General features: G+C 56.5%; 1 protein-coding gene across 3 annotated transcripts; it reads right to left on the reverse strand.

Annotated features, from left to right (window-relative positions):
* Positions 1 to 163: 163 nt before the first annotated feature.
* IDS (iduronate 2-sulfatase) lies at positions 164 to 23,862 on the reverse strand. Of its 3 annotated transcripts, XM_085006511.1 has the most exons (10): positions 23,617 to 23,862; positions 23,103 to 23,239; positions 22,326 to 22,503; positions 21,910 to 22,123; positions 19,997 to 20,085; positions 17,522 to 17,722; positions 15,974 to 16,144; positions 11,875 to 12,001; positions 9,966 to 10,139; positions 2,503 to 6,837 (listed from the first exon to the last, which is right to left on the reverse strand). In XM_085006511.1, the coding sequence occupies exons 7-10, from the start codon at positions 16,049 to 16,051 to the stop codon at positions 6,350 to 6,352; spliced, it is 867 nt and encodes a 288-aa protein (XP_084862637.1). In that variant the 5' UTR covers positions 16,052 to 16,144; positions 17,522 to 17,722; positions 19,997 to 20,085; positions 21,910 to 22,123; positions 22,326 to 22,503; positions 23,103 to 23,239; positions 23,617 to 23,862; the 3' UTR covers positions 2,503 to 6,349. The 3 variants fall into 3 exon arrangements, with proteins under 3 accessions (XP_020936136.1, XP_084862637.1, XP_020936135.1); XM_021080477.2 differs by lacking the exons at positions 2,503 to 6,837; positions 21,910 to 22,123 and adding an exon at positions 164 to 953; XM_021080476.2 differs by lacking the exon at positions 21,910 to 22,123.
* Positions 23,863 to 25,384: the final 1,522 nt, after the last annotated feature.

Consider the following 25,384-nt stretch of genomic DNA (forward strand, 5'->3'; position numbering starts at 1 on the left):
CCGTGCAGCTCGATCCCACCATCAAGACCTCAATTCAGCTCCTGCACCCACCCCAGGGTGCACCTGTGCTGCTCTGCCCGGCGGCGACCCTGTCCTGAGAGCCACCAAAGGGCTTCATTTTTCTTAAGGCAGCGTCAAGCAGCGAGAATGACACGCACAGTGATCGTGGCAAATGCATGTGATTTATTTGTACTAACTCATGCTGCACTTAACACACATACAAGCCTACTTTTTCAATTAAGAGATTAATTGATAAAAACTGTTAAGTCAATAATGCATTTGGACTAGAAATCACCTGCCAAAGGTTCATTCCAAAACCCACTCTAAACAATGATACATTAGGAAGTGGGGTTTGTAAATGTCGGCCTCACTCCCACTGCCAACCATCCTACCCACTTACATCATGGGCCCCGACTGTCCCAGGAAAAAGCCAACGCGGATAACTCCTGGCCTTTGCCCCTCTCTCTGTTCGCATCCTAACTCTTGCTTCCTGGCAGGTGCCAAGCACACTAGGCCTGCTCCTCTGGCCCGGACTGGGCCATGGCATCCCCTGCAGGCACCTTGGGGTGGTCTCCCGGACCCCTTGTCCAGAGTCGACCCGAGCCCAGACTTGCCCCCATCAGAGGCCTGAAACCATCATCCAAAATCCATCCTCCGGTCACCAGCACCACTGGCTGCCAGCAACCCTGAGCAGGAAACTCTGTCCCAAAGGTGGGCTCCCCACCACAGCAGCAGGTCGGTGTTTTCGCAGGAAGGCAGCATCTGCGCCAGCGGGTGGAGACACGGAAGGAACACCAGCGGCAAGTTCCGGTGGGAGGCAGGTCCCGGCAGCAGTCAAGGTCTGACCCATCAGGACAGCACCGTGGGTGACCCGATGAGTGACAGTTCTCTCAGCTTCAGGGTCTCATGCACGGAAGAGACAGACTGCCTGGGACAGCCAAGGGGACACGAGGCTGCGAAGGGGCGAGGCCGACAGCAGGTTCAACCACAACAGGCTACACCCAAGGCCCAAAGAGACAATGGGCAGAGGCCAAGGGGGACGACCAGGTTCTAGCTCAAGGCTGGAGCCCAGGGCCAGAACTTGAGACTCTGCAGAGGTGCTGACGCCTGCAGGTTGGACTTGGGCAAGGAAAAGCGGCCAAGCCTCCTTTGGGAGTGTATACTCCCAAATTCTGGCTCGGTGAGGCCGGACAGCTTGGGCGCCTGGCAGGCGTGGAGGAGGTTGGCCTGAGCGGGGAAGGGCCAGCCACTAGCCAAGGTTCAGAGAAATCCTGCCCTCTGGAGCCCGGCTGAGCTCATGCTCCGCACGCACGGCAACATTTTTAAGTGATTCGAGATGAGCTCGGGCTGGGTATCTGCCCAAAGGAATTAAAAGCAGACACCCAAACAGGTATTTGTACACCCATGTTCACAGCAGCATTACTTGCAATAGCCAGAAGGTAGAAACACCCCAAGTGTCCATCCGGAATGAATGGTAACTGGGGTGCTGTCCATGCACATGCTGGAGCGTCATTCAGCCTAAAAAGAGGACATTCTGACACCTGCTACGACATACGTGAACCTCGAGGACATTATCCCCAAGTGAACAAAGTCAGACACAAAATGCAAAAAGCGTATGACGCCCCTTATATGAGGTTCACAGTCCAATTCAGAGTCAGAAGGCAGAATGGTGGCTACGAGGGGTCGGGGGAGGGGAGGAGTGGGGGGTCACTGGGGAGCAGGGACGGCGTTTGGGTTTGGCAGGCGCAAGAGTTGTGAGGATGGCTGTGGTGACGGCAGCATGACCATGTGCATGTAATGCCACTGAGCCGCACACGCAATGTCTAAGATGGTCAATTTTACGTGTATTTCACCACAAGTTTTTACTTTGCTATTCTTTTTCTTTTTCAAGTCACACCTGCGGCATGTGGACGTTCCCAGGTTAGGGGTCAGGTCGGAGCTGCAGCCGCTGGTCTACACCACAGCCACAGCAACATGGGATCCGAGCCTCGGCTGTGACCTACACCACAGCTCACGGCGACGCCGGATCCTTAACTCACTGCGCTAGGCCAGGGATTGAAACTGCATCCTCATGGATACTAGTTGGATTCTTAACCCCACTGAGTCACAATGGGAACTCTCACAATTTTTTTTAAAGGCATACAAAATTTTGAGAATTTCAGTGTCAAAAAAAAAAATTAATGCAGGAAGGGTGGCGCAGTCATTACAACTGCCAGCCCAGAACTGTCAATGACCTGAAAAAGCAGGCCGACATCCTTTTAGATCAAAGAAGCTGGACATGGGATTGATTCTACGTGGTAGATCTGAGCTATGGAAACACGTCTGTATCTGTTGCACGCGGGTGCGGGCAGGACGAGAGCAGAAAGCAGCGCCCAGGAGTGGCCCATCCTCACCTTCTCCTGCCTCTGCCAGATTTTACAAGAGGAGCATGTATTACTCTGATAACGGGGGGGGGGGGGGGGAGGAGAGAGAATAAGTATCAAAACAAACCACAAGAAAAGCAAAGGAGTATGCATATTTATTAAATCGCCAGAGTGGGAAGGGTCTCCATGTTTAAGAGGAAAAGACAGAGGAAAATCACATCGGAAAAGAGCAATTTGTTGGATTACTTTAAAAAAGTGAAACCCATCATCAAAATTTAAAGGTAAATCCACACAACTGGAAACACGAGTGCCCAAAAATCAGACAGAAATAGCAATGCTCAAGGTCACTAAGAAGCAAAGAATTCAAAGCGGAAACAAGATGCCACTTGCACCTATTATTACGGGGGTCAGGGGTTGTTTGGCAGCTGTTAGGGTATTATTTGTATGCCTGTTTGCTTGATTTTTAGTTTCACTGCCCTAAGGCAGCAAGGACAGCGGGGAGAGATGCTTTACAATGTGGCACTGCGAGCGCCTCCTAAGGGAATTCTTGACATGCGCAAAAAAACGTGATTCAGAGCTGCTCATCACAACAGGATCTACGGCGCTGAGAACGTGGGAATTGACTACATTTCCAATAATTGAAAGAAGGTTAAGTAAATTATGATACAACTACACAACGAAATATATTACCACCAGTACAAAGTACCTTTGCAAAGATCTGAAAGAACCACATATAATACTTGGTCAAAGAGCAGGGATGTGACACTGCATATGATCACGATGTCAGAAATTTACACCCCAAAAAGACAAGATATTAAGTGACCATCTTGGTGTAAAATACTAATGCATTTTCTTAGTTTTTACTCCATTTGTCTTTTCCAATTTTTCTAACATTAACACAACTTTATAATCAGGGGAAAAAACGCCACTCTTTAAAGTACGGTGACCACAGGATTCTTTGGCGACGAGCATTTCACCCATGACACGGTCTAGAGAGTCCAAAGCCCTGGCCTCTTGCAAGCGGGGGCGTGAGAGCGGCCTGGAGGATGAGCATGATTGGCTGGACGGGGAAGAGGGGGCGGGAGACCCTACTGTGGACGGGGAGGCACGGGCTGGCACGGGAGAGTCAGGGACCAGCGTGCGAACTGGTCAGCCGAGGAAAGGGGCTTTGTGGAGTCAGGGAAGACTCTGACTGCTCAGCGGAGGTCTGTGCAGACCCAGTAGTAGGCACTAACGGTGTTCTCAAAGGGCAGGATCAAAGAGGGATTTCAGGAAGACACGTGGATTCTTCAGGACCGAGGGCGGAGAGAGGAGGGGAGGGTGGCTACTTGGGAAGCAGGTGCAAAGGGCTGGGCGATGGCGATGAGACTGGGGCGGGGGAGGCCGAGCGAACTCCCTGTGCCAAGCGTCAACCAAACCTGCTTCACTCACCGCCCGCCTGCTCGCCCAAAGAGGCTTTGCGGGCCAAGGCGGAGCGGAGACTCAGGCCCCGGAAGGAGCCTGCCAACAGCCAGGCGGGTCCGGCTCCGATGCAGAGGGGGTCCAGGGCAGCGCCCTTCCATGCCTCGCGGATCAGAACCGCGGCGGCCTTCTGATGCACCCTCGTGTGGGTGAGCCCCTGGATTAGGGCCATTCCAAATTTCCGGGCTGACTAGTTCGGGTTCCAGCCAAACGGCAAAAGAGAACCTCTCACGCCAGTGAAATCGGGATTTCTATGGAGAGCGACTGGAGAATTACATCATGCCCAGCCCGCGGGGATCAAGGGAAGCTCAGCGAAGCAACCAAGATGGGGCTTCTCTAAGCCGAATCGAGATGAGGAACCTGGTCGACTCTGACATCTGAAAAGCACAAAGCAGCTTCCCGTCCCGAGGAACACCGGAGATGCACGAAAGAGGCTCCCAGCGGGGCTCGGTGTCAAAACCGCAGAAAGTGACCGAGCTGAGGGGAGCACACCCCTGAACGCGAGAGGCAGCCCGCGCTTCTAAAAGCAGAGGCCGGCACAGGGGGGCAGGGAAAGCGAAGAGCCAGAGAGAGTGGAAGCTCTTCCAGCACAGACAGATCTACACGCTAAACACCCCAAAGCGGCCCCAGCCCGGCTGCGGCTTCGGTCACGCGGGCGAGTTACTGCCAGGCGGCAGCCGCCCAGCCCCCGGGCACGGCTCAGTTCCGCCTACAGCTTCAGCGAGGGCAGGATCTGGAGGGTTTGGATGCTCAAACTCTGCCTCACGAAATCAAGTGAGAAAAATCGATGATGTGTACATGGTACAGCCAACCAGGAGCAACAAACGGATGCAGAAGAGTCGTCTATGTCACGACGTAGCCTTTTAACTGTGGAGCCGGCGGTAAAGCTAAGCCCACGGAAAACAGGTCCTGAGGAATCTGCATCGTCAAGTGACACTGACGTGAGCGAGAGAGAGGAGGACGGAGGAGGAAGAAAAGGCGGCGGGAAACCATCTGCAAAAGCTGAGGCTTCCAGAAGAGAGAGGAGCTGCGGGATCCCAAGAGACCAGTCGGGCCCCTTCCTCCTCCAGAAGAAACTGCTGCCATAACATGACGCCACGTGGTCGACCGAAGCTTGGGGTGTTACCGCAGAAGCCTCCGCTGTCCGCGAATTGGTGAAAAATAATCTGTATTTAAAATTGTACTGGTCTGAAGTAATCTTTCAATATAATATCTTGCCTTTTTGGTCACAATTTAATGCAGTGCAGTAACTTAATTTGCTCTCATCTTGTTTCACAAACATTTACCTTTAAACACTGACGCAGCACTTGCAAAGAAACAACGGCTAGAAGTTATTCACTTGGATACAGGACTACATTAGATGTGTATCAAGAAAGGGCTGGACTCTTCTGGTGACTACTGATAATCAACTTTAACACGCTGTAAATACGACCTGTGACTGTTCCATTCCTTTTAAGATGACACGGGCTAATAAGCTTATGACCACCACCTGCCCTTCTGGTTGCTTTCTTATTTAGGGAATACAGCACTATGTTCTGGAGGATTCGAAATCGCCTAAAATTATACTCATGAAAAGTTTTCAGTTCTCAAAATAATTTAGAATTTAATAAAAGGAAAAGTAGACGATTTCCTGCCTCCTGGAGAAGGGGTGTTGCAATCAACCATCCCTAGAGAAGGCGAACACCAATGGTTCTGAATGACTCGATTCATGGATACAGTTGTGCCTTTAACTGTTCTCCACTGTGAATAAAGATGCCTTTTAATAGATGGCCTTTGGGTTCAAGGGTCATATTATTTGCTAACAATTTATTCTTTGGGCCAGAAAGTCTCTTACGAAAAATTAACCACATTTCTCATACACCTCATGCTTCCAGTTTACTGAACATTATCTATTTGAAGGACAAATTCCACATTAATCACTGAACGCGTATTTTATTTTGGGGTTTGGAAATCTGTGGTCTTAGAAAAATTGAAGATCGATTTTAAGGCTTGGCATCTAGCCTTATTACTTAACTGCACACTTTAGAAAGAAACCTAGATTACATGTTGACATAGTATCTTGAATGTATTGGGTTAAATAAGATATATTATTAAATGACAAACAAAAGAACCAGGAACTTACTGTCCAATCTTATTTGCTATGTAAGGAAATGCACTAAATCCCACAAATAACTAAAGCGTTTCTTGAGTGAGTACAGTGTTCTGTTTGGTTATTGACCAACCTTGGTCTTGACCTCTAAAAGAATGACCATTTCAGTGCGCTCCCTCCACCCTTACTCATTCAGTAAATAAAGCTAGGACTGTTCAAAAAAAAGAAAAAAAAAAGCGGAAAAGTTTCAGCTCCAGTTCAATGACCAATGTGCAATTTATAAAGATAAAATCAAAAGTTTCAGCTGTTACATATTCTTGGGCCAAATTGTTGATGCCTGCTTTGACTGCCTACCCCTCGGGTTGCTTCCAATATTACAGGTCATCACGCAGCAACCGGCTCTCATTCCTGCTCTCGCCAGCAGCAGGGGAGCGCGTTATGTGCCCTCTGGGGTTGGCATCAGTGGTGGGGGAAGGGCTCGCCCCTGGGAGGCATTATACACATTGTGATCCTGCCAAGGGTCAGAGTCTACAAAGTACAGCTCCCCTGCGTGGACGTCTGAAAAGTTAGCCAGAAATTCCCGGGGGCTGAAGCCAACCCACACGGTATACCTATAATCCACCGTGCGTATGGAATAGCCCATGACCTTGATGTCTTTTAAACTCGGCTTGTCTGAGTTCCACTGAGGAGCGTCTGCAGGCCGGGGGTACTGGCTATAGGCCACCAGCTCACGGGGATTGCCACGCGCGTGGGGCTCCTCTTCCAGGTCACCGAACTGAAAATACTTCAGCAGGTTCCGGCCCTCTCGGCACAGCTCCACGTGAAAGGAGGGGACGGGGCAGCGAGGAGGGACGCGCAGGCCCGCGAGCCCCGCCAGCGTGGGGAAGAGCGAGAGGAGTTCCACGAGGTCCCCGGCTTGCCGGCCTGAAAGAGGAAGCAGCCCAGCGGAGCGGGTTACATCCCGGACACCTGCCGCAGCCAGGCGGCTCGCGTAAAGAGCCTGCCCAGGCTCCACGCGCCGTCCTTTGTTCTTTTACAGCATTTATCTTTGGCACAGGAGTTTCAGGGGTGCAGCCAAAAACAAATGCTGCCAGACGCAGAACGAAGGTGCCCTCTGCCTGTTGGCACCTTTAAGCACGATCTGCACTTTGGACCCACCAGTGTCTAAGCGAATCAGGCAAAAGGCGCATTGGTGGGGGCCCAGACCTCCGGGGAAAAGTCCGTGGAGAACAGGCTCTTCCGAGCCTCGTGGTACCACCGTGCAGACCGCCCCTCCCTGGATGTCTGCATTTGACCCGTCTCCCTTTTATTGTCATAAAACACAGACGACATACGATTTACCAGCCTCTCCGGTTTCTAGTGGCCGGGTCAGGAGCAGGAAGCGCCTTGAGCTCTCTGTCCCGTGGGCATGACTGGAACCGGACCATCAGACGGCAGCTCCCTGTCTTGTCTCCCCCGCTCTAAATCCATGAATTCACTACTCTGAGCACCTCGCAGAGGTGGGAGCACATAGTGCCCCCTCGTGCCTGGCCCCTCTGACTTAGGACAGTAAGTTCGCCCACTGGCCCACGCCGCAGCAGGCGCCAGAGCCCCCCGCCCCAAGGCGAGCTCCGTCCCGTCGTGGGTCTGCGCCACGCCTCGCCCGTCCCTTCGTCTGTCCCTGGACATGCGGGTGGCTGCCACCTTCCGGCGTTCATAACGCCGTGAACATTTGTCTCAAGGGTTTCCCTGAGCCTGTTTTCCGTTCTGGGGGACACGTACCCGGGGGTGGAAGTGCGAGTCGCAGGATCACCCTCTGGCGAACTTTGGAAGGAACCACCAGAGACCTTCCGAGAGTGCCCGTGTACCAGTTTCCATCCCCCGAGCCCCAGCCACTTCTGAGGGGTCCAGGCCCCCCACACCCTCGCCAGCGCTCTTGTTTTCTGTCTATGTTGATGACAGCCATTCTCCTGGGTGTAAAATAGTATCTCGTTTTGGCTGCTGCACCTTTAAAGTCGAAATGCTGCACTTTATACTGACTCCTGGGCCATCATTCTGGCCTTTCTGGATCTTGAGGAGCTTGCTTTATGCTGCCCGATTTGATTTCGGACACATTTGTCTCAGAAGGGAAATACGTGAAGGACGTTTTTAAAGATGGCATCGTTACGATGGCAAGACCCGGCCGACACAACCACCGGAACCACGTAATGAAATGCGGCATCATTGAGAAGGGCGGCGGCCACCAAGTGCCCGCCCGATGCGTGACAAGCAGGGCGCCCCACCGCACACGCCGTGCGTGGGTCCGAAATGCCGACCCTGGACCGGGTCACGAGGAAGTGATCGGACAAACGCCGAATGAAGGCGGCTGCACAAGAAAGCTGCCCTGGAGGCCGGCCAAGGATGAGGCCACGGGGACACGGGGCCCAGGTCACAGCAGGCCTGTTGCCGCTGTAAGGGCTTTTCACTCAGAGTTGAGACAGGCGTGTAGGGGCTCCAGGGCAGGGCTGTGATGCCACCTGACTTGGGTTTTAACGGGATCACTGCGGCTGCTCAAGTCAGGATGGCTGAGGACAAAGTCTGGGGATCAAGAGGTGGTGGCAGTGTGGGCCTTGGCAGTGGCGGGGAGGTGGGCAGAGGTGGTGTGGACAGATTCTGAGTGGAGCGCGACAGGCTTGCTGGCAGACCGCGTGTCGCCTACTGTGAGAGACAGACAGGGGCCAGCGACTGCACGGTTTTTTGGCCTGGGGACACCACCGTTTCCTGAGAAGTGTCCCAGGAAAGGCTCAAGGGGCTAGACCAGCCCAGTGGGACAGGCTCTTGGACATCCAAGTCCAAAGACCAGGGAAGAAACACGGGCTAGAGAGAAAATTTAGAAATAAACTAGATGACAGTGCAGTTACACCAGCTTATAACCTGCTGAACACCTGCCAACGAAAGTTTCAAAAAAGATTCTCAAAAAAAACCACCAAAATCCTCAACCTGTCAGGAGATTCCTCCCAGTAAACAGAGGGAGATGATGGCACCTTGCGTCTGCGGGAGCCTCCTCCCAGCGACGCAGGTCGGGCACGCAGCGCACAGAGAGCAAACGTGCAGAAGGTGAAACGGGCAGTGTAAAGCGAACTCGGAAAGATCCAGAGAGGCCAGATTGATGGCCCCAGAACCCAGAGACGGTTACACGAGAATCAGTATGAAGTACAGGATTTAGACGGAAAAGATGGGTGAATGCAGAAGCCCGGAGAGAGGGCAGCCTGGTTCGGTGGGGCTCAGGGAACAGCCCGCCCACCGAGCTAATGGCACCCGAAGGACGTGACTCATTGCTCTGAGCAGATCGAGGGCGGGGACAACTCGCAGAGAAGCCACGCGGGTCACCCCACATGGCAGGGAGGGGGATCTCGTCCAAGTGGCGTTTCTGGAAACATCGGCTCTCAAACTGGAGCTTTTCGGGGTTTTTTTGGTTTTTTGGTTTTTTTTTTTTTTGGTCTTTTTGCTATTTCTTGGGCCACTCCCGCGGCATATGGAGATTCCCAGGCTAGGGGTCGAATCGGAGCCGTAGCCACCAGCCTACACCAGAGCCACAGCAACACGGGATCCGAGCCGTGTCTGTGACCTGCACCACAGCTCACGGCAACGCCGGATCGTCAACCCACTGAGCAAGGCCAGGGACCGAACCCGCAACCTCATGGTTCCTAGTCGGATTCGTTAACCACTGCGTCACGACGGGAACTCCAAACTGGAGCTTTTTGGAAGACAAGGACTGGGACAACCAGCGGCCGGCCACTCCCTGGGGAAGAACCGCTTGGGGGGGCCTGAGACGTGGCAGTACAAGTGCACCTGCCCCTCACTGCTGGGGAGGCAGGAGCAGAGCCCCCCGCCAGCTCTGACGGACCCAGGGCTTCACCAGACGGAGGAGCTGCCGGACGTGAGCGTCACCCTCACCCTGGGGACAAGGCCATACTCGTGGGCCCTGGCCCTGCCCCCCTCCCGGCCCGGGGCCCGAGGGCGGAGAAGGCGGTTTATGGATGAACTGAAGGCGCCGCTGCCCAGGAGCGACAGGACTCCAGCAGGTTCCCTACCTGGCTCCATGGACTCGGAGGCGGAAGCGAAGGGGTCGATGTAAGGGAAGAGCCGCCCGCCTGCCTCGGGAAGCGGGGCCGTCCGCCCCGGGACGTAGACCAGCAGCGGCACGCGCGTGGCGACGTCGAAATTGCTGTACTTGGCCCATTCGCCGTGTTCGCCTAGAGCCCAGCCTGGTTCACACAAGGCACAGAACGACAGAGACTGAGCCAGCGCCTGGCGGCTCGCTCAGGGGACGCGAGAGCTCCTCGTCCCGAAGAAAGAAACTCCACTAGAACCACCAGAGAAAGGGACCTTGCCCCTGAGGGCTGCTGCATGTGAAATCAGACGCCTATCCTCAATGACGAAAACTTTAACAGGAAAAAAAACATTAAAGCCCCAACCTGAGAAATCGTCTAGGAGTTCCCGTCGTGGCTCAGTGGAAAGGAATCTGACTAGCATCCATGAGGACGCAGGTTCGATCCCCGGCCTCGCTCAGCGGGTTAAGGGTCCAGCGTTGCTGTGAGCTGTGCTGCAGGTCCCAGACATGGCGCAGATCCGGCGTGGCTGTGGCTGTGGTGGCGGCTGGTGGCTACAGCTCTGATTCGACCCATGGCCTCGAAACCTCCATGTGCCGCATGGGGGCAGCCTTCACAAAGACCAAAAAAAAAAAAAAAAAAAAAAAGGCCACAAAAAGCTGCCACTTCTGGGCTCGAGAAGGCTTTTGTGGTTCAGATCTGGGCAGTCCTAGGAGGGCCCTTGAGAAGGGCCATTTCGAATCAACCGCAGCTGCCCCCGTGCCCTCCCAGGGGGGTGGGGGGACTGTGTTAGCACCAGCAGAGGAAACTGGGTGCTGAGGATTCAGAGGTGGATGGCAGAACATCAGGGGGAAGACACCAAGCAACTAGGCCACCTCCATGTGTAACACAAGCACCCAGGTCTTTACAAGACTAAGGCAGGCTTCTGGGGAATGACACGGAGAACTGTCTGTGACATTAGGCAGAAAACACAAAGAAAGGAACAAAACAGGAACCAAGTGCAATCGATCCTGCCATGTCCCACGACTATGTATGACACACACACAGACACCCACGACACAGGGCCACGTGCATATGCACAACCGAAGGCCGACGGATGGACGCTAATCAGTCAGCAGCCCTTTTGTGCCGTTACACCGAGCACGTGCTATCGTCTGGTGTTGTCATACTTCATATCTGATGGTATTAAAGAATTGTTTTCCTATTTCTAGGTATGATAATGGTAAACCTCAAAAGGGCTAAATTTATTAGAGAGACTGTTCAGAAAAGTGAACCACCTAAGACTTGCTTCAAACCACTCTGGGGGCTGGGAGAGGATAACTCCGGAGCCCGAAGATGGGGACCATGGCTCACAGGCCCCAAACACACCCTGGCAAAACCTTAAAAGGACCTTTTTTTAAAAGCTGTTTCCTTCCATTTTTGGGAAAAGTGGCAAACTGCCTTAGAAGAGGTACGGAGTTGTGAACAGTGGGGCTGGGGGTGGAAGGGCTGAGCCAGGTCTGAGGGGCTTGCTGGGCTCTGCCAGGATTGTTCTGGAGCTTTCGAAGACACCAAGCATTTAAGATGCCTTTTTCCTCTGGCCACACCCATGGCATATGGAAGATCCCAGGCCACAGCAGAGACCTGAGCCATAGCAGTGACAATGCCAGATCCTTAACTACAAGGCCACCCGGGAACTCCCAAGACGCTTCTTTGACCCAAACAAGGCCCTGCCTCCATGGAGACAGGCCCAGGACGAACAAGGTGGGCTTTAAAGCATCCAAGATGCCAGACTCAGGGCACTGCTGATTCACCAAAGGGAACACACAGCGATTTAAGGCGACCTAGGAAAGCTCTCACAGGAAAGTTCCCGGGCTTTGACGGGCTCCCCAGGACGTTTCCAGATGCTCACCGTGATCCGAGGTAAGAGCCACGATGGTGCTGCGGGCCAGCTCGAGACCGTCCAGAGCGCTCAAAAGGCGGCCAACCTGCGTGTCCACATACGAGACAGAGGCAAAGTAGCTCTGGCGGATCTTCCGCTGCAAGTTAAAATAATGACAACGAGAGTGACTGGGCTTCAAAGTGGCACGGCGTACGCCGTGGCGAACACAGACGCGGCGGTTGCCTGAGCCCCCAGCCCGAGCTCTCAACCCAACATAACACTCATTTCCCCCCGTCTGCACCCACCCACCCTCCCCAACCAGCACAGCCACAGCCCATCCAAAAGGAAGATTCTTTCTAAGCCAATCAGTTTTAACTCCGGGGCACAGATCACGGCGGATGGAAGTGCCACGTACTCGTCCTTTCTGTGTCCTTCACATAATTCCGGGCCCAGGAGATGGCCACATCCACAGAAATGCAGGCCTAGCTTCCCAAACTCTGCTCAGAGCTGGCTCCTTTCCCGGGCTGCTCTGACAAAGTCTGACACTGCCGGTGGCTTGAAACAACAGAAATGTATTGGCTCCCAGTCGTGGAGGCCAGAAGACAGAGGGCCAAAGGCGCCAGCAGGGCCCTGCTCCCTCTGAAGGCCCCGGGGGAGGACGAAGCCTTGGCTTCCGGCCGTGGACAACCCCTGGCGCTCCTTGGCTTGAGCTACAGCCTCCAACCTGCCTCCACCCTCACGTGGAGCCCTTCCTGTGTCTGCCTCTCTCCCAAGGACCCCAGGCACACTGGCTGAGGGGCCCACCTCCTCCAGCCTCACCTGTATCAACTAATTACACCTGCAGTGAGCTGATTTCCAAATAAGGTCACAGTCTGAGGTCCTGGGGTCAGGACTTCAACGGAGGGACACAACTCAAGTCCTAACGTCAGCCCTGAGTGGGCCTCTCCCCTGACCCCTTTCTAACCCAGCACGAGGCGTGGACGCTGCCCTCACAGCCCGTGGCTGGCACGCGCGGCCCATTTCCAACAAACCCCCGGCAGGCCAGACACCCTCTGCGGGCCCCAAACCCCAGTGCGGCTTCTGGAGCAGACAGACCCCATGAAGGAGCCACAGCCTCTTCTGGGTGACTGTCCCCCAGCCTTGGTCACAAATATTAAAGAATAGATGGGTCTCCTACCCTGATCCTGGGGGAGAAGCCGGGGAGCCACTGACAGATCAGAGCAGCCCCGGCTTCCACTGTGCGCCCAGCTGATCCTGGCAGCTGGACCTGCAGTGGGAACAGTCACAGGGCTCGCCCGCGCTCCCCAGCCAGGGAGACGACAGATATCCAACCTTCTAGAAGGATGATGCTGAACCCCAGCCTCCCTCTACTTCCTAGGAAAGTCTTTGGTCTGTGACGTGGGGACCTTTGGTCCTCCCAGAACCAGACACCTGTCAGGATGGCTGTGTCCTATTCAAGGATCCACCCCCTTCCTATGCTGCCCTTGGGGACAGGACGAGAAGCAGAGACGTGGCCCTCGCCCCAGTGAGCCACCCGACCACGGAGGGAGGACAAGCTCGGAGACCAGAAAAGGCATGATCTTCATGAGGCCCTGGGACGACCCAGGAGAATGCGCCCTCAGTCTCCCTGGGCCAGGGTGGAGACAAGGCCAAAAAGGCAGGTCAGGGCCAGACGACACAGGCCTGGAGGGGCCTTCCAAGGAGCAGAGGTCCCGGGCTGGACAGCAAGGAAGGCACCGAGGTCACCGGCGGGGGGGCAGGGGGTGGGGAGCGACGTGATCTTGGTGACAGGTGAGTAAGGGTCCTGGGGCGAGAGCCCAGCGCAGATCACAGGAGCCAGCACCAGAGCAGCACTGGTACACGGGGGGGGGGGGGGGGGGTCCACAGGCACTTGCTGAAGGGATACGTCTACCCCAAACCCCGGTGGCGGACCAGGAAGCCATGCCCAAGGAGCAAGAGGATGTGCGGGCTTGAGAGAGGTTGGGGGGTAGAGCGGGAGCGGCGGGAGCAGGCGGGGAAAGGAGCCCAGGGCGCCCAGGGTGACTGGGTTTCTCATTCAGCTGCCAGCACCCAGGGGTCACGAGAGGAGGAGGAGGGAGAAGAGGACGAGCAGGGGTGGGGGCGGCCCACGTGGGGTCTCTCGAAACCAGCGGACGTTCACGCCTGGCGATCAGGAGCGAGGCTGGGGGTCATTGGCAGATGCGGGGCAGGAAGAATGCAGCCCCTCCTAAGTGGCCGACACAGAAGGAGGGGCCTGCTGTGGGGACCACGAGGGCCCAGAAGGGGCGGCAAGGAAGCCCAGGGGGCGAACAGTTCCAGAAGGGGTGGCCCTGGTCAATGGTGAGAGAGCAGGGCTTCGGGGAAGGCCAGGCCCCACGAGGATGGATTTTACTCGCCAACAAAGTCAGTGCTGACGCGGGGCGAGAGCTCTTAGCGCGTGGGGAGGCCGAAGGCCGCGCAGAGGTGGGCGGGGAAGGAAGGACAGAGAGGCCACCCAGCACTCTCTCCGCCTTGATGGCGAGCAAAGGAGAAGGAGGGACGGGGAAACAGGCAGAAGACGAGCAGATGCAGAGGCTGGAGCGGCGCAGTCTGGCTACAGGCGAGGAGCTTCTTCGGAGCGCCCGTTCACCAAGTACCCGCTGGGCGCTACCCGGTCCCCCAAACCAGCCCAGGGGAGCGCTGCCATCTCCACCTCACGCAGGAGCACGCGAGGCTCAGAGAGGCGGAGTAACAGGCCTAGAGACACACCGCTGCCAAGCGCCGAGGGGCACAGGAAGTGCTGTCACCCGCTGAGAGGCGGGGCCGAGAGGGCACCGGGCAGGGGCCCACACGGCACGAGACTGTGGGGCTGGAGGCTGGGTGCGTGGACACGTCTCTGCCTCACGGCCGCAGGGACTCCCTGCCCCGACCCCAGGATGCGAGCTTGAGTGGAGGGGGTGTCGTGGTCAGGACGACAAACGGACATGTGTGCTGATGGGCTGGCGGGAAGCATAGGTGACCTGCCATGGGGGCTCTGCAGTCAGGGCCGGTGGGGGGGGGCACGAGGGCCTGGAGGAAGGGCGCTGCCTGTGGTCGGGGTGCTGAGCAGCCCCGCGTGGCCCCTGACCTGGAGGGCTGGGGACTGAGGGGGCACAGAACCGAGGCGCTCAACAGTGGACTGAGGTGGGGCTGGGGCAGGACCCCCAGAGCTGTGGGAGGCCGACACGCAGGGCCGGGTGGCAAGCGAACGTGGGGCAGGGATCAGCGCATGAGCAGGGCAGCGAGGTCCTCCAGGCCACACTCTGAAGTGACTGAGGGGATCGCCATCCTAGGCAGTGACAACCTCCAGAGCAGGTGTCACCACGGAAAACCTTCCTCTGGCTCATTTCCATTTTGCAACTAACGACACTGAAGCTCAGAGCATTACAACGACTGGTCGGTCCGTGGCCACACGGCAGGTGGGGGATGGCGGGGGCACAAGAAGAACCCGAACCAGATTGTTTGGAACCAAGACAACAAAGCCCGGGGGTCTGGCATCACAGCTCCGAGTCCGCGTGGGGCCAGGGCTCTGCTTCTAAAAGCCCTGTGGGGCTGCTGACGAGGTGGCCCAGGAAACACACCCTGAAAAGGCGTGTGGAACATTCTGGAATGACTGTTGCTCAGCATGTGCTCTGCACTCCAGGGAGAGGGTGGCTGAGGAATCAGCATGAGGACAGCAACTCCGTGGCTGCTCCACCCCCACATCGTGGCCACCCAGACACTGCAGCTGGACGGCACTGGCCACACTGGTGCCCCAGCTGCCTCTGCGCCAAGGCCCCGCTCACCAAGCCACCTCACGAGAGTAGTGGGTGGCGGTGGTGGTGGCAGCTTTCCCATGGGGGTACCCGCAAGAACTGGCAGACGGAGAGATCTGGGTGGCAGGGAGCCGCCAGCCACCCCAGACCTGAGGGACCCGGGTTCAGGGCTGGCGAGGAGGCGCAGGTCTCTTGCCCTCATCTCCAGACGCCCCCTCCTCTGGGAGTGGAGACGCTGAAGGGGAGACTCCACCCGCCCAGCACGCCCACAGGGCGCCCCGCGCAGAGACGTGAGGGGCGGGGCAGGGTCCCCGGAGGAAAGCCGATGACGTCATGCCCCCCTTCATCCTCGGTACCTGAAAGTCCGTGGGAATTGGGCCATAGGGCACACTGAGGTTTAGGGCTTGGACGTCCTCCCGCTGCCTGATGTCCATCCAGGGGTTGTAGGCCACGGGAGGGAGGCCGGCAGGGACCTGGGGGTCAGGAGCCAGGGTCACGTTCTCCAAGGGATACAACTTCTGAAACTCCTTGGGGGAAAAGCACATGAAACCACCAGGCTGTTATCCTTGTGGCAAAGGCGCAAGGTCGCACCTGTACTGTTCCCCCTAACACTTCTATAAACCTGTGACCCCTTTACACAGAGGCCGCCAACGCGCCCCGGGTGCCTCCCCGTCGCAAAGTCACTCTCCCGAGATGCCAACGGGAATGAAGGCATCTGGCTGTTTCTACAAAGCGAGCAGCGCCTGCTCTCTCCCACGGAGATCGATGCCCTCCCGTGCCCACCCCCACCTCCCCTCCCACTGGCAAAGGTGTGGAGAGGTGCTGCCCATCCCCAAATCTCCGCCACGCGCAGCAAATCACCAGGAGGGCTCGCAAGACCCAGGGCTCAGCCACACTCGCGGCTACGGGGATTGCAGTGAAGGCTACCGATCGCAATGCACAGGGCAGTCGGGGGGACCAGGCACGCGCTGCCAGAGTCCTCTCCTGGCAAAGTCACACGGGATGTGCTTAACGCCCCCTGCGCCGAGCGGTGCGCCCACCTGTGTGCGATGCTGCTGCCAGGGAAACCGAGGCTTGTTAAAGCCTCAGCACCTGGGCTTTCTACCGGGGCTGGTCGCCAGGCACCCTCCGCCTGCACAGAGCAGAACTCCGTGGAAACGGTGCCAAGACTCCTGGGATCCCAGTTCCCAGAGGCCAGCCAAGGGCACAAGCGGGCCTTTCAAAGGATCACGGCCAGGTCTGCTAGGTTAACTCTTTCTGCCCAAGAGCCAGAAGTGAGTCCCTCTCCATCCAGGGGGCTGACAGCTCCTGCCAGGAACGCCAGATCTCCTGGGCCAGTCAAAGGCAGACACCTGCAGCATCAAAGGGCATATGCCTCCGGCCTCCGGCCTTGTCCCGAGCGAGGGCTGTGCTCTGCCAAGTCAGAAGAATGGGCTGCTCCGGCCCGGGGAAAACACGACAGGCAAAACCTGAAAAATATTCTAAAACAGAAGGGGCTACATACTCTAAAGATACACGTGCAAGCACAGAATTCGAGGCCCCAACAAGCAATGTCGCGCCCTGTGTTTAAGGACTTAGGGCGAAAGGCAGTTACTGCAGATGGCTTCACGGTCCCTGGAATTGTGTCGCAAGGGCCAGGGCTTACTGCCTCCCTTCTGTAAGCTGATCTCAGCGGCCAACCCAACATGTGCTCCGAGTTGTACGGGAAAAACTCTCCAGCGGAGGAGGCGGAAAACCAGGCGCTTCCCGCAAGGTTCTCACGCGTCCGAGGTCTACGTCTCAGCCCTGGCCTCTGAAACCGTCTCCACATCACCGAGCACACTAACGCCAGCAGGCATCCCTGTCGCCCTCCTTCGACGAGGGACACAGCTGTCACTGTTGTGTGGGGCCAGCCAGCTCTTTACCTGGGGGTATCTGAAGGGGATGTGAGGCTTGTGATAGCCCACAGCCAGGAAGAAAGGAACGGCCGACGTCCTCAGCTTTTCCAACAACTGTATGGCTCGCTCGGTGCTCTGCTTGTCAGGCAAGGTGCCCTCGGGCACCTCCGCCACATCCACAGGACACAGCAGGTTGGCATGGAGTTCTCCATCTGGTCCCTTGCAGGTCTTTCAAAACAAAACATCTCAAGTCAGCTTTTTATTTACGTATTTGTTTTATGGCTGCGCCCACAGCATGTGGAGGTTCCTGGGCCAGGGATGGAACCCACACCACAGCAGTGACCCCAAGCCACAGCGCTGACAAGGCCGGACTCTTAACCCGCTGAGCCACCACGGAACTGCGCGAGTCAGCTTTTTAAATATAAGAAAGAGAAGTCGTGAAAGTTCCACACAATGGATTTAACCTTTACATATCCAGCCCGTGAAGTATTAGGCATCCAGGAGTTCCCACTGTGGCTCAGTGGGAACAAACCTGACTAGTATCCATATGGACGCAGGTTCGATCCCTGGCCTCACTCAGTGGGTTAAGGACCCAGCACTGCTGTGAGCTGGGGTGTAGGTCACAGACGCAGCTCGTATCCCGTGTTGCTGTGGCTGTGGTGTAGGCCAGCAGCCGCAGCCCTGATTCAACCCCTAGCCTGGGAATCTCCATATGCCGCAGGAGTGGCCCTTTTAAAAAAAAAAAAAAAAACAGTATTAGTCACTCAGACTAGACAGGCACACAGGAAATAAAAATAAAACTTAGAAGGATTTCTTCTTTTCCAGGCAGAGGCCAAAAATCCACCGGCACTTAGTTTCCTACTGCTCCTCCTCTGTCTTCACGTCATAATTGATTAATTAAAGGAAAGCCAAGCAAACTGATGATCTGAAAATAAACATGCCTGTCCAAGTCAATTACAAAAGCAGACAGAGGACCTGAACAGCCATTTCTCCAAAGAAGATATACAAACGGCCCATAAGCATCATCAGCCACGAGGGAAACGCAGATGAAAACACTGCAAATACAAACCAGTGAGATGGCACTTCACGCCCACTGGGATGGCTCTAATTAAAAAATTTTAAAGTGGAAGATACCAAGGGTTGGTGAGGACGTGGACAAACTAGAATCGTCAGTTCGCTGACAAATGCTAGTGGAATCATAGAACGCAGCACCTGCTTTGGCAAACACCCTGGCAGTTCCTTAAACAGCTAAACACAGCGTTCCTGGACCAGCTGGCGATTCTGCTCCTAGGCGCAGACCAAGAAAAATGAAAACCCGAGTCCACCCGAACACTTCCCCCAGCAATTCCACCCCGGAAAACTGAGAACTTAACTCCACGCGAGAACCCAGACGGGGCTGTTCAGAGCAGCAATATTCACCGCAGCCAAACAGGGCAAACAACGCAAAGGTCCAGCGGCTGCTGAACAGACAAATAAAATGTACAGCTCCCCTAAAACGGAGTGCTCTTTGCTACAGAAAGAATGAAGTTCTGGCACAAGCGACAACATGGGTGAACCTCAAACACATGACACAGTGGAAGAAGCCAGACACTAAAGGTCACCAGTTGCAGGATTTCACTGGTACAAAATGTCCAGAACGGGCAAATCCACCAAGAAAGAAAACAGATCAGCTGTTGCCACAGGCTGGGGGTTGAGCACAAATGGGGAGGGAACAATCACGGGTACAGGCTACTTCCTGCGGCGGCGACAACGGCATGAAGGTGAACTGGTAACAGCTGCACGAACCTGTGAGGGCACTACAATCACCAAGGTGTGTGCTTTCATTTTTCTTGGTTTACGGTAGATGGGTTATCGCTCAGAAATGTTAACGAAAAGACGAAAAGTCTGTTTTCAACGTCAAAGACAGACGAAAGCTTCTAAATGACAGGGTCCCAGTTAACTGTTTAAGGTGACAGTGCGTGGAGTTTCCAGATGCATAATTTCTACCTCACAAAGACCCAGGGGAACCCAGGTTACATTTCCTTATAGCGTCCTTTTGCCCCACGAGGCTCCAGAATTTTAAAACCCCTATCAAAGGTCTCAGCACCCGCACACCCCCATTAGGCCTGAGCCAGCCAGCCAGGCGGCCAGCCAGGCAGCCGAATGCAAAGCCCTTCTCCCAGTCTGGGCCGAGGCCCCTGAGCGCAGGTCTCTCTTCCTTTAACCCTCAGCACCGAGCCTTAGCCAGCGTGAGTGCCAGAGGGCATTCAGCGAGTCTTACGCACTAGAGCACCAGCTTCTAGAACAAGACAGCCCCACCAGCTTCTAAAACGAAGCTCCCTCTCCACCGGATCGGATGCTAAAGACCCCAACCCTCGCTTCTGTCAAGTCGTGATCACAGACCAACCAACACACCTCACCGCACAGGCAGCTCGAGGGACGCGCCCCCCCCACACCAGCCCCGCTCATCTGCGAGACAGGCAAGAGCTGCCTCCCCAGCCGGGACCCCTTTCGCAGCCTTACCTTGGTGTTTTCATACTTTTCAGAGGAGGGGTGATAAGGCGGAAGAGACCAGCTGTACGGAGAATCATCACTATGATTGGAAGATATTCCTTGGGGGAAAAAGAAAGTCGTGAAATAAAAGCGTGCGGAGTTTTCCACGCCCTCCCCACCCAAAGCGAACGCTTCAGAGACAGTGGGGAAGAGCCTCCCGCTCTCTTTTGGCCTCGGTCTCCTTACCTATAAAACCCAGAGCCCACGGGCCCCACGAAAGCCAGCTCTGTGGGCTGCTTTCTGAGTACCAAGTGCCAGGCCCTGAGGAAGGAACCCGACGGGCTGAGAGCCCCACAGAACACTGTGCACCGCTCCCCCAGCCTCGGAGGGGGGCTGCCAGGCAAAGGGGGGATCAGCGCCCTGCCAGATGCCAAGCAGGTGCCAGACGAGTGGGCTGAGACTCAATCCCCTGCCCTGGGACTCCAGGCTCCGTGCTCGCTCGTGACGCAGAAACCCTCCCCTGAGCTGGGCAGCGGACGGGCTGCCTGGGAAGCCAAGACAGCACCGCAGGACACGAGGCCCGCCTGCCAGCTGTCTGGAGAAGAGGCGCTGTCTAGGCAGGGGAGACCCCAGGCAGGGGGACGTGGGTCCGGTGGGGGTTGGCAGCGAGGGCTTCCAGGAGGCAGCGAGGCTTGTGAGGGACCTGGAGGGAGGTGTGGGCAGAACCAGGAACCAGCATCGCCAGCACAGAGGCCCATGGGAGGGGGGGGAGCCAATCCTTGGTTCCCATGCAACCCCAGGCAAATGACTTGACCAAGTGACAACAGTGACAACCCACCTTGCTGGCCGTTGAGGAAAAGATCAGGGCATCAGCCACCACAGTGTCTGGCACATGCCTGGCACTCAATCAGTGGTGGCGGGTGGCCTCCTCAAATAGGCCCTTCCCTGACAGAACCAAGTGCTGAGAACAAAGACCCAGCTGGAAAATGTGCCCCCCCGAGGGCTGCAGGCAAAGCGTTTGTGCTCTGGCTCAGCCACAGTCCCCAGAGCCACCCACACATTCTAACTGGCAGGAGGCAGGAGGCCGGGCGCCATCGCTGGGCTGCCTGCCTTCCTGAAGCCTGATCTCCCTTCGGCTGCATCGCTCCCTCCCCAAAGCCGTCTCTTCCCTCCAGCTGTGCTCAGGCCAGGGGGCCGACATGCGAGCACCGAGCACCACCGACGGCAGAAAGTCCTACTCCCGCGGGCCTCTCGCTGCACAACAAGATTCCGGACAGATTCGCCTTCAAAACTGGGTAGCCCCTCATGATAAGCGCTAGTGGGCGCAGCGCTCGGGCTTTCTACACACTTCCATGCACCCCTGGGAGGCTGCCCTGGGAAGGAAGTCAAGGTCAAGCGCACAGCCAAGAAGTGGCAGAGCCGGGACTGGAACCCAGGGGCCCGAATTCCCGGCACCACTGCCCAGAGCGGTTCAGTTTGCCTCCGGAGCAGCTCATCGCCCCGCTCTGCCAGACAGGGAGGCCTGAAAACCGGGGGAACTAAACCCCAGTACCTCTGCTAGACGACTGTGCTGCCATTAAAAACGATGTTGCACGAAGAGTAACTATGTGGGAAAATGTCTGTTTAAAACACTCACGACATAAAGCTGTATATACGGGAAAAGCTCGAAGCAGAAAAAAATATGCCCAGAACATGGGGACATCAAAACGCCCCCCTCCTCTGTGTGGTGCACGTACATGTAATTTATATTCTTCAATTTATACTTTCCTTCCCCCCCAAACTTTTCATCAAATAATCATGCACTACTTCAAGTTAAAAAAAAAAAGGTTTAAAGTTTGTGCTTCAGCATTCTCATTGTGGCATTAAAGAGAGCCAGCTGACCAGTGCTGAAAGTCAGGGCTGGTGGCCCCTGGCACTTCTAGGGACCCTGGGTCCCAGCTTACCCTCCTCCTTCTGATCTAATTCAGACAGTAGGCAGGCGACCGCCACCAAACTGCAGCCTCTTCGCTGGGCGAGTCAGCATAGCTGCCCTGGTCTCGCCTTACTGCCAGGGAGCCTGGATACAGAGGGTCAGGCGCAGAGCTGGACTCGCAGCCAAGGCCACCACGCCCGTGCCCCCACCAGTGGCCTTCCTTCCAGCCGAGGAGCTAAAGGAACCTGGATTCCGAAGGAAGAAAAGCCCTTCTGCCATTTCTCACTTTGGGTGAGAACACACCGCCAAGCTGAGGAGTATTCTGTACCAAGGTGGCAGTGACTCTCCCCAAGAGGCCCCTGCAAAGACAGCCCCGACCCCAGGAGGGGACCCCAGGACTCAGGCACAAAACAGGACAGAGCCCAGACTCTGCTGGGCAAGTAGTACCAGGGTGAAAGACTTTTCCAACGGACACGGTCACGTAGCCGTTCTGCTTGAAGTACTGCGGGATGGTGGAGAAGTTCCCGGCGTGCGCCCTCCAGTAGGAGTTGAAGTCATACAGGCGGGTCGTGTCCGGTCTCCTCCCGGTGAGAAAGGACACGCGGCTCGGCGCGCACACCGCTTGCTAGTAGGAAGCAGAAGCAGAAGGAAACGTCCTCAGAGGAAAACAAGAGTCTGTGAGCTGAAAGGTAACCAGGCAACCTCCAGGTCCTCAGTGAAGAGCTGGGGTGGCTGCATCAGGCAGCTCTCCAAGCCATCCAGCAGGGTTTGGGCCTCACCCAGATGCCAAAAAGAAAGAAGTCTCCCCAGGCTGGGGGCTGGGGGCGGGGGGCGCCCTCAGCCCCTCACTCCAGCCGATGACTGTGCCCTTCTGCTTGATGGCATCTCCTGGGTACCCAGAGCAGGCAAGGATCCTGGGGGTGGCCACAGGAAGGGACACAGGGAGGAGTGCCACCATGGCAACACTCCCTCCTTAGCACCCAGCAATCCCCCATTTGGGGAGGAAAGCTGGGCAGGACCGGGCTATGGCATGCCACCCTCTACCCAAGGAGAAGCACCGTGAAGGCATAAGCTTCCTTGCCAGTGAATAACCAGGTTCTTCTCAACCACCATTTCCCAGACCATGCTCCCTTCTAATAAAGAGATGCCCGGCACAGTGGGTGCCATCCCCCAACCCTCGGTGCAGGAGGCAGCACACCCACACCTCGAGGTGCGCACACATACCTGGGCAAAGGCATTCTGGAAGAGAAGGCTGTGGGATGCCAGCTGGTCGATGTTTGGAGACCTTACCAGCTTGTCCCCGTAACAGCCCAGGGAGGGGCGCAGGTCATCCACGATGATTAGAAGGACATTCAGAGCATCTGCACTCGAGACAGGGGCTTCAGTGAGATCACCTGCAGCGACACCCAACCCCCACCCGTGGTGGGCGCCGGGGTACCCAGAGGCCCATAGCTGGCCCCAGCCACCTTGACAACTGAGCCAGCCAAGCCAGGGAAGGTGGGGGTAGGTGCACAGAGGAAGCCCCAGTCCTGGGTGGCAGGGTTAGGCTCTGGCCATGGCCTCAAACCAGGACGGCAGAGGGAGAATGAGGGAGGGAGGGAAGTGGGTGGAAGGGAGGTAGGGGAGGGAGAGATGGAAGAAGGAACTGTAGGAAGGAGGGAGCGAAGCGGGTAAGGGAGGACGTGGGCAGGGAAAAAGGGAGGGAGCCCCGCAACGTGGGCGAGGGCGCAGGAGGCACCTGTGGCGACGCTGCCCGGCGCCGCGGATCCGAGGGAGGCGCAGGCAGAGCCCAGGACCAGGCCAAGCCAGAGCAAGCCCCGGCCGGGCGGCAGCATTCTTGCCCCAGCGCGGCCGCTCCGGGACAACGATGACAAGCTTGGGCAGGCGGGCCGGGCCGCCCCCGCCGCCAGCCTCGGGTGGGCAGCCCCAGCGGACCGCGCAAGGCAGCCGCAGCCGCCCGGCGCACAGGCCCGGGCGCTGGCCCGGGCGCGAGTGCGCCTGCGCGAAATCCGGGCCACAGAGGGCGGGGCCGCGGCTCCAGGGCGGGGCCGGCCCCGCCCAGGTGCCCCGCCCACCGTCCGGCCAGGGCGCGCCGCCGCAGCAGGACGGCTCCTTTGCGAGTCTTTCCAGGCGTCTCTGGTTTGAGTTTGCAAGCACTTTTCTGAACCAGCGGTTTCCTGCCTCTTTGCCTTTGCTCCTGCTATGCTTTCTCCTGGGAGCCCTTCCCTTCCCTCATCTCTCTACAAAATTCACATCTTCCTTGCAGACCGGCCCAAAGGCCATTCTCCTTCAATGAGACCCTATGAGAACCTGCCTTCCTCCATCTAAAGGGACCCCTTTTCTATGCACTTGTTCAACAAATACATAATGAGTACCCCAGATACGTATACCAAGCACTGTTGGCGGTTCTGGAGTTCTAAGTCCCCGCCCTGGTGGAGCTCGCCCACAATTAATGACCAAATAAACATTGAATGGCAGTGGGCATGCGTGTTCTGGAGAAAACTAACACAGGAGGTGAGCGGGGCACACGGAGAGTTTCACGCTATTTTCTATGGGGTGGCCAGGCAAGGCCTTGCTCGTAAAGCGACATTCGAACACAAACTTGGAGGTGAGGGAGCAGCCATTGTGGAGAGCATGCTTGGCAGTATTAGCCGATGGCAGAGGCTGGTGTAGCTGGCACGGCTGGCACAGAGGCTGGTGTGGCTGGCGAGGAAACAGGAGATGGGGAGCAGGTAGGCGGTGGGAAGAGCGAGAGTCAGAATTCTCAGGCGAATTCTCAGGCAAGAATCAGTCACCACCGTCTGCCTGGGGCTGAAGATTGGGCAGGAAGTGTGACAATCCCCTCTCCGTCTCTGACTCACCCCTCCCACCCCCTCCGCCTCCTAAAGAAATAAGCTAACACAATACCAGGCCGATTAGAGATCTTACTGCTTTTGCCTGCGGGAATGCAGAAATATTAGTATTGTTATTGGGGGCTTCCTATACCCCAGGCAACATGCTAATTTTCTCCTCACACCAACACTGTGAGCTAAATGCTGCTGTCCTTCCGGTTTTACAGATCCAGAAATTAACACCCCAAGAGGTTAAATCTCCTGATGTGGCACACGTTGGGGGCGTGGAAGCGCAGGGCAGCTCTCCTTGAGAGGCAGGCTCCTTAGCTGATAGCCAGTGCAGAGCGTGGGCCTCGTCTGAGGCCTGCTGCCATTGCCACTGCATCTGCTTTGCTGTTTCCTCGGGTCCCAGAAGGGTGGCGTTGGTGGTGGTGTTCACACCACAGCCTGGCTGCTGTCCCCTCAGGAAGGGCGGTCTCCGCCTGCCCTCCCCAGGCCAGAGCATCCTGAGTCCCGCACGGTTGGCCAGCCCCAGACAAGCACCCAAGCTGCCAGGCTTCAGGTGGCATCTCAGCTGTTCCTCCTCATCCTGACACCTCCCTTGTATGGGTGGCTTTTCCCTCCCCAAAGAATGGCCTTAATGTTTCAGGAAACTCTGAGCCTGACATCAACAAG

Source organism: Sus scrofa, chromosome X, assembly GCF_054392235.1.
Source record: "Sus scrofa isolate SSC_HxYL_T2T_F1_AM1 chromosome X, Sscrofa_HxYL_maternal_Yorkshire_Landrace_v2.0, whole genome shotgun sequence".
Taxonomy (NCBI): Eukaryota; Metazoa; Chordata; class Mammalia; order Artiodactyla; family Suidae; genus Sus; species Sus scrofa.

What these genes read in the sequence shown, in the direction of transcription:
- IDS (XM_021080476.2), bottom strand. Translation starts at nt 23,713, where the DNA reads ATGCTGCCGCCCGGCCGGGGCTTGCTCTGGCTTGGCCTGGTCCTGGGC. An exon ending in TCCAGAATGCCTTTGCCCAG is followed by an intron (nt 22,504 to 23,102) that starts GTATGTGTGCGC and finishes GCTTCCTACTAG; the next exon opens with CAAGCGGTGTGCGCGCCGAG. An exon ending in AAAAGTATGAAAACACCAAG is followed by an intron (nt 17,723 to 19,996) that starts GTAAGGCTGCGA and finishes TTGTTTTGAAAG; the next exon opens with ACCTGCAAGGGACCAGATGG.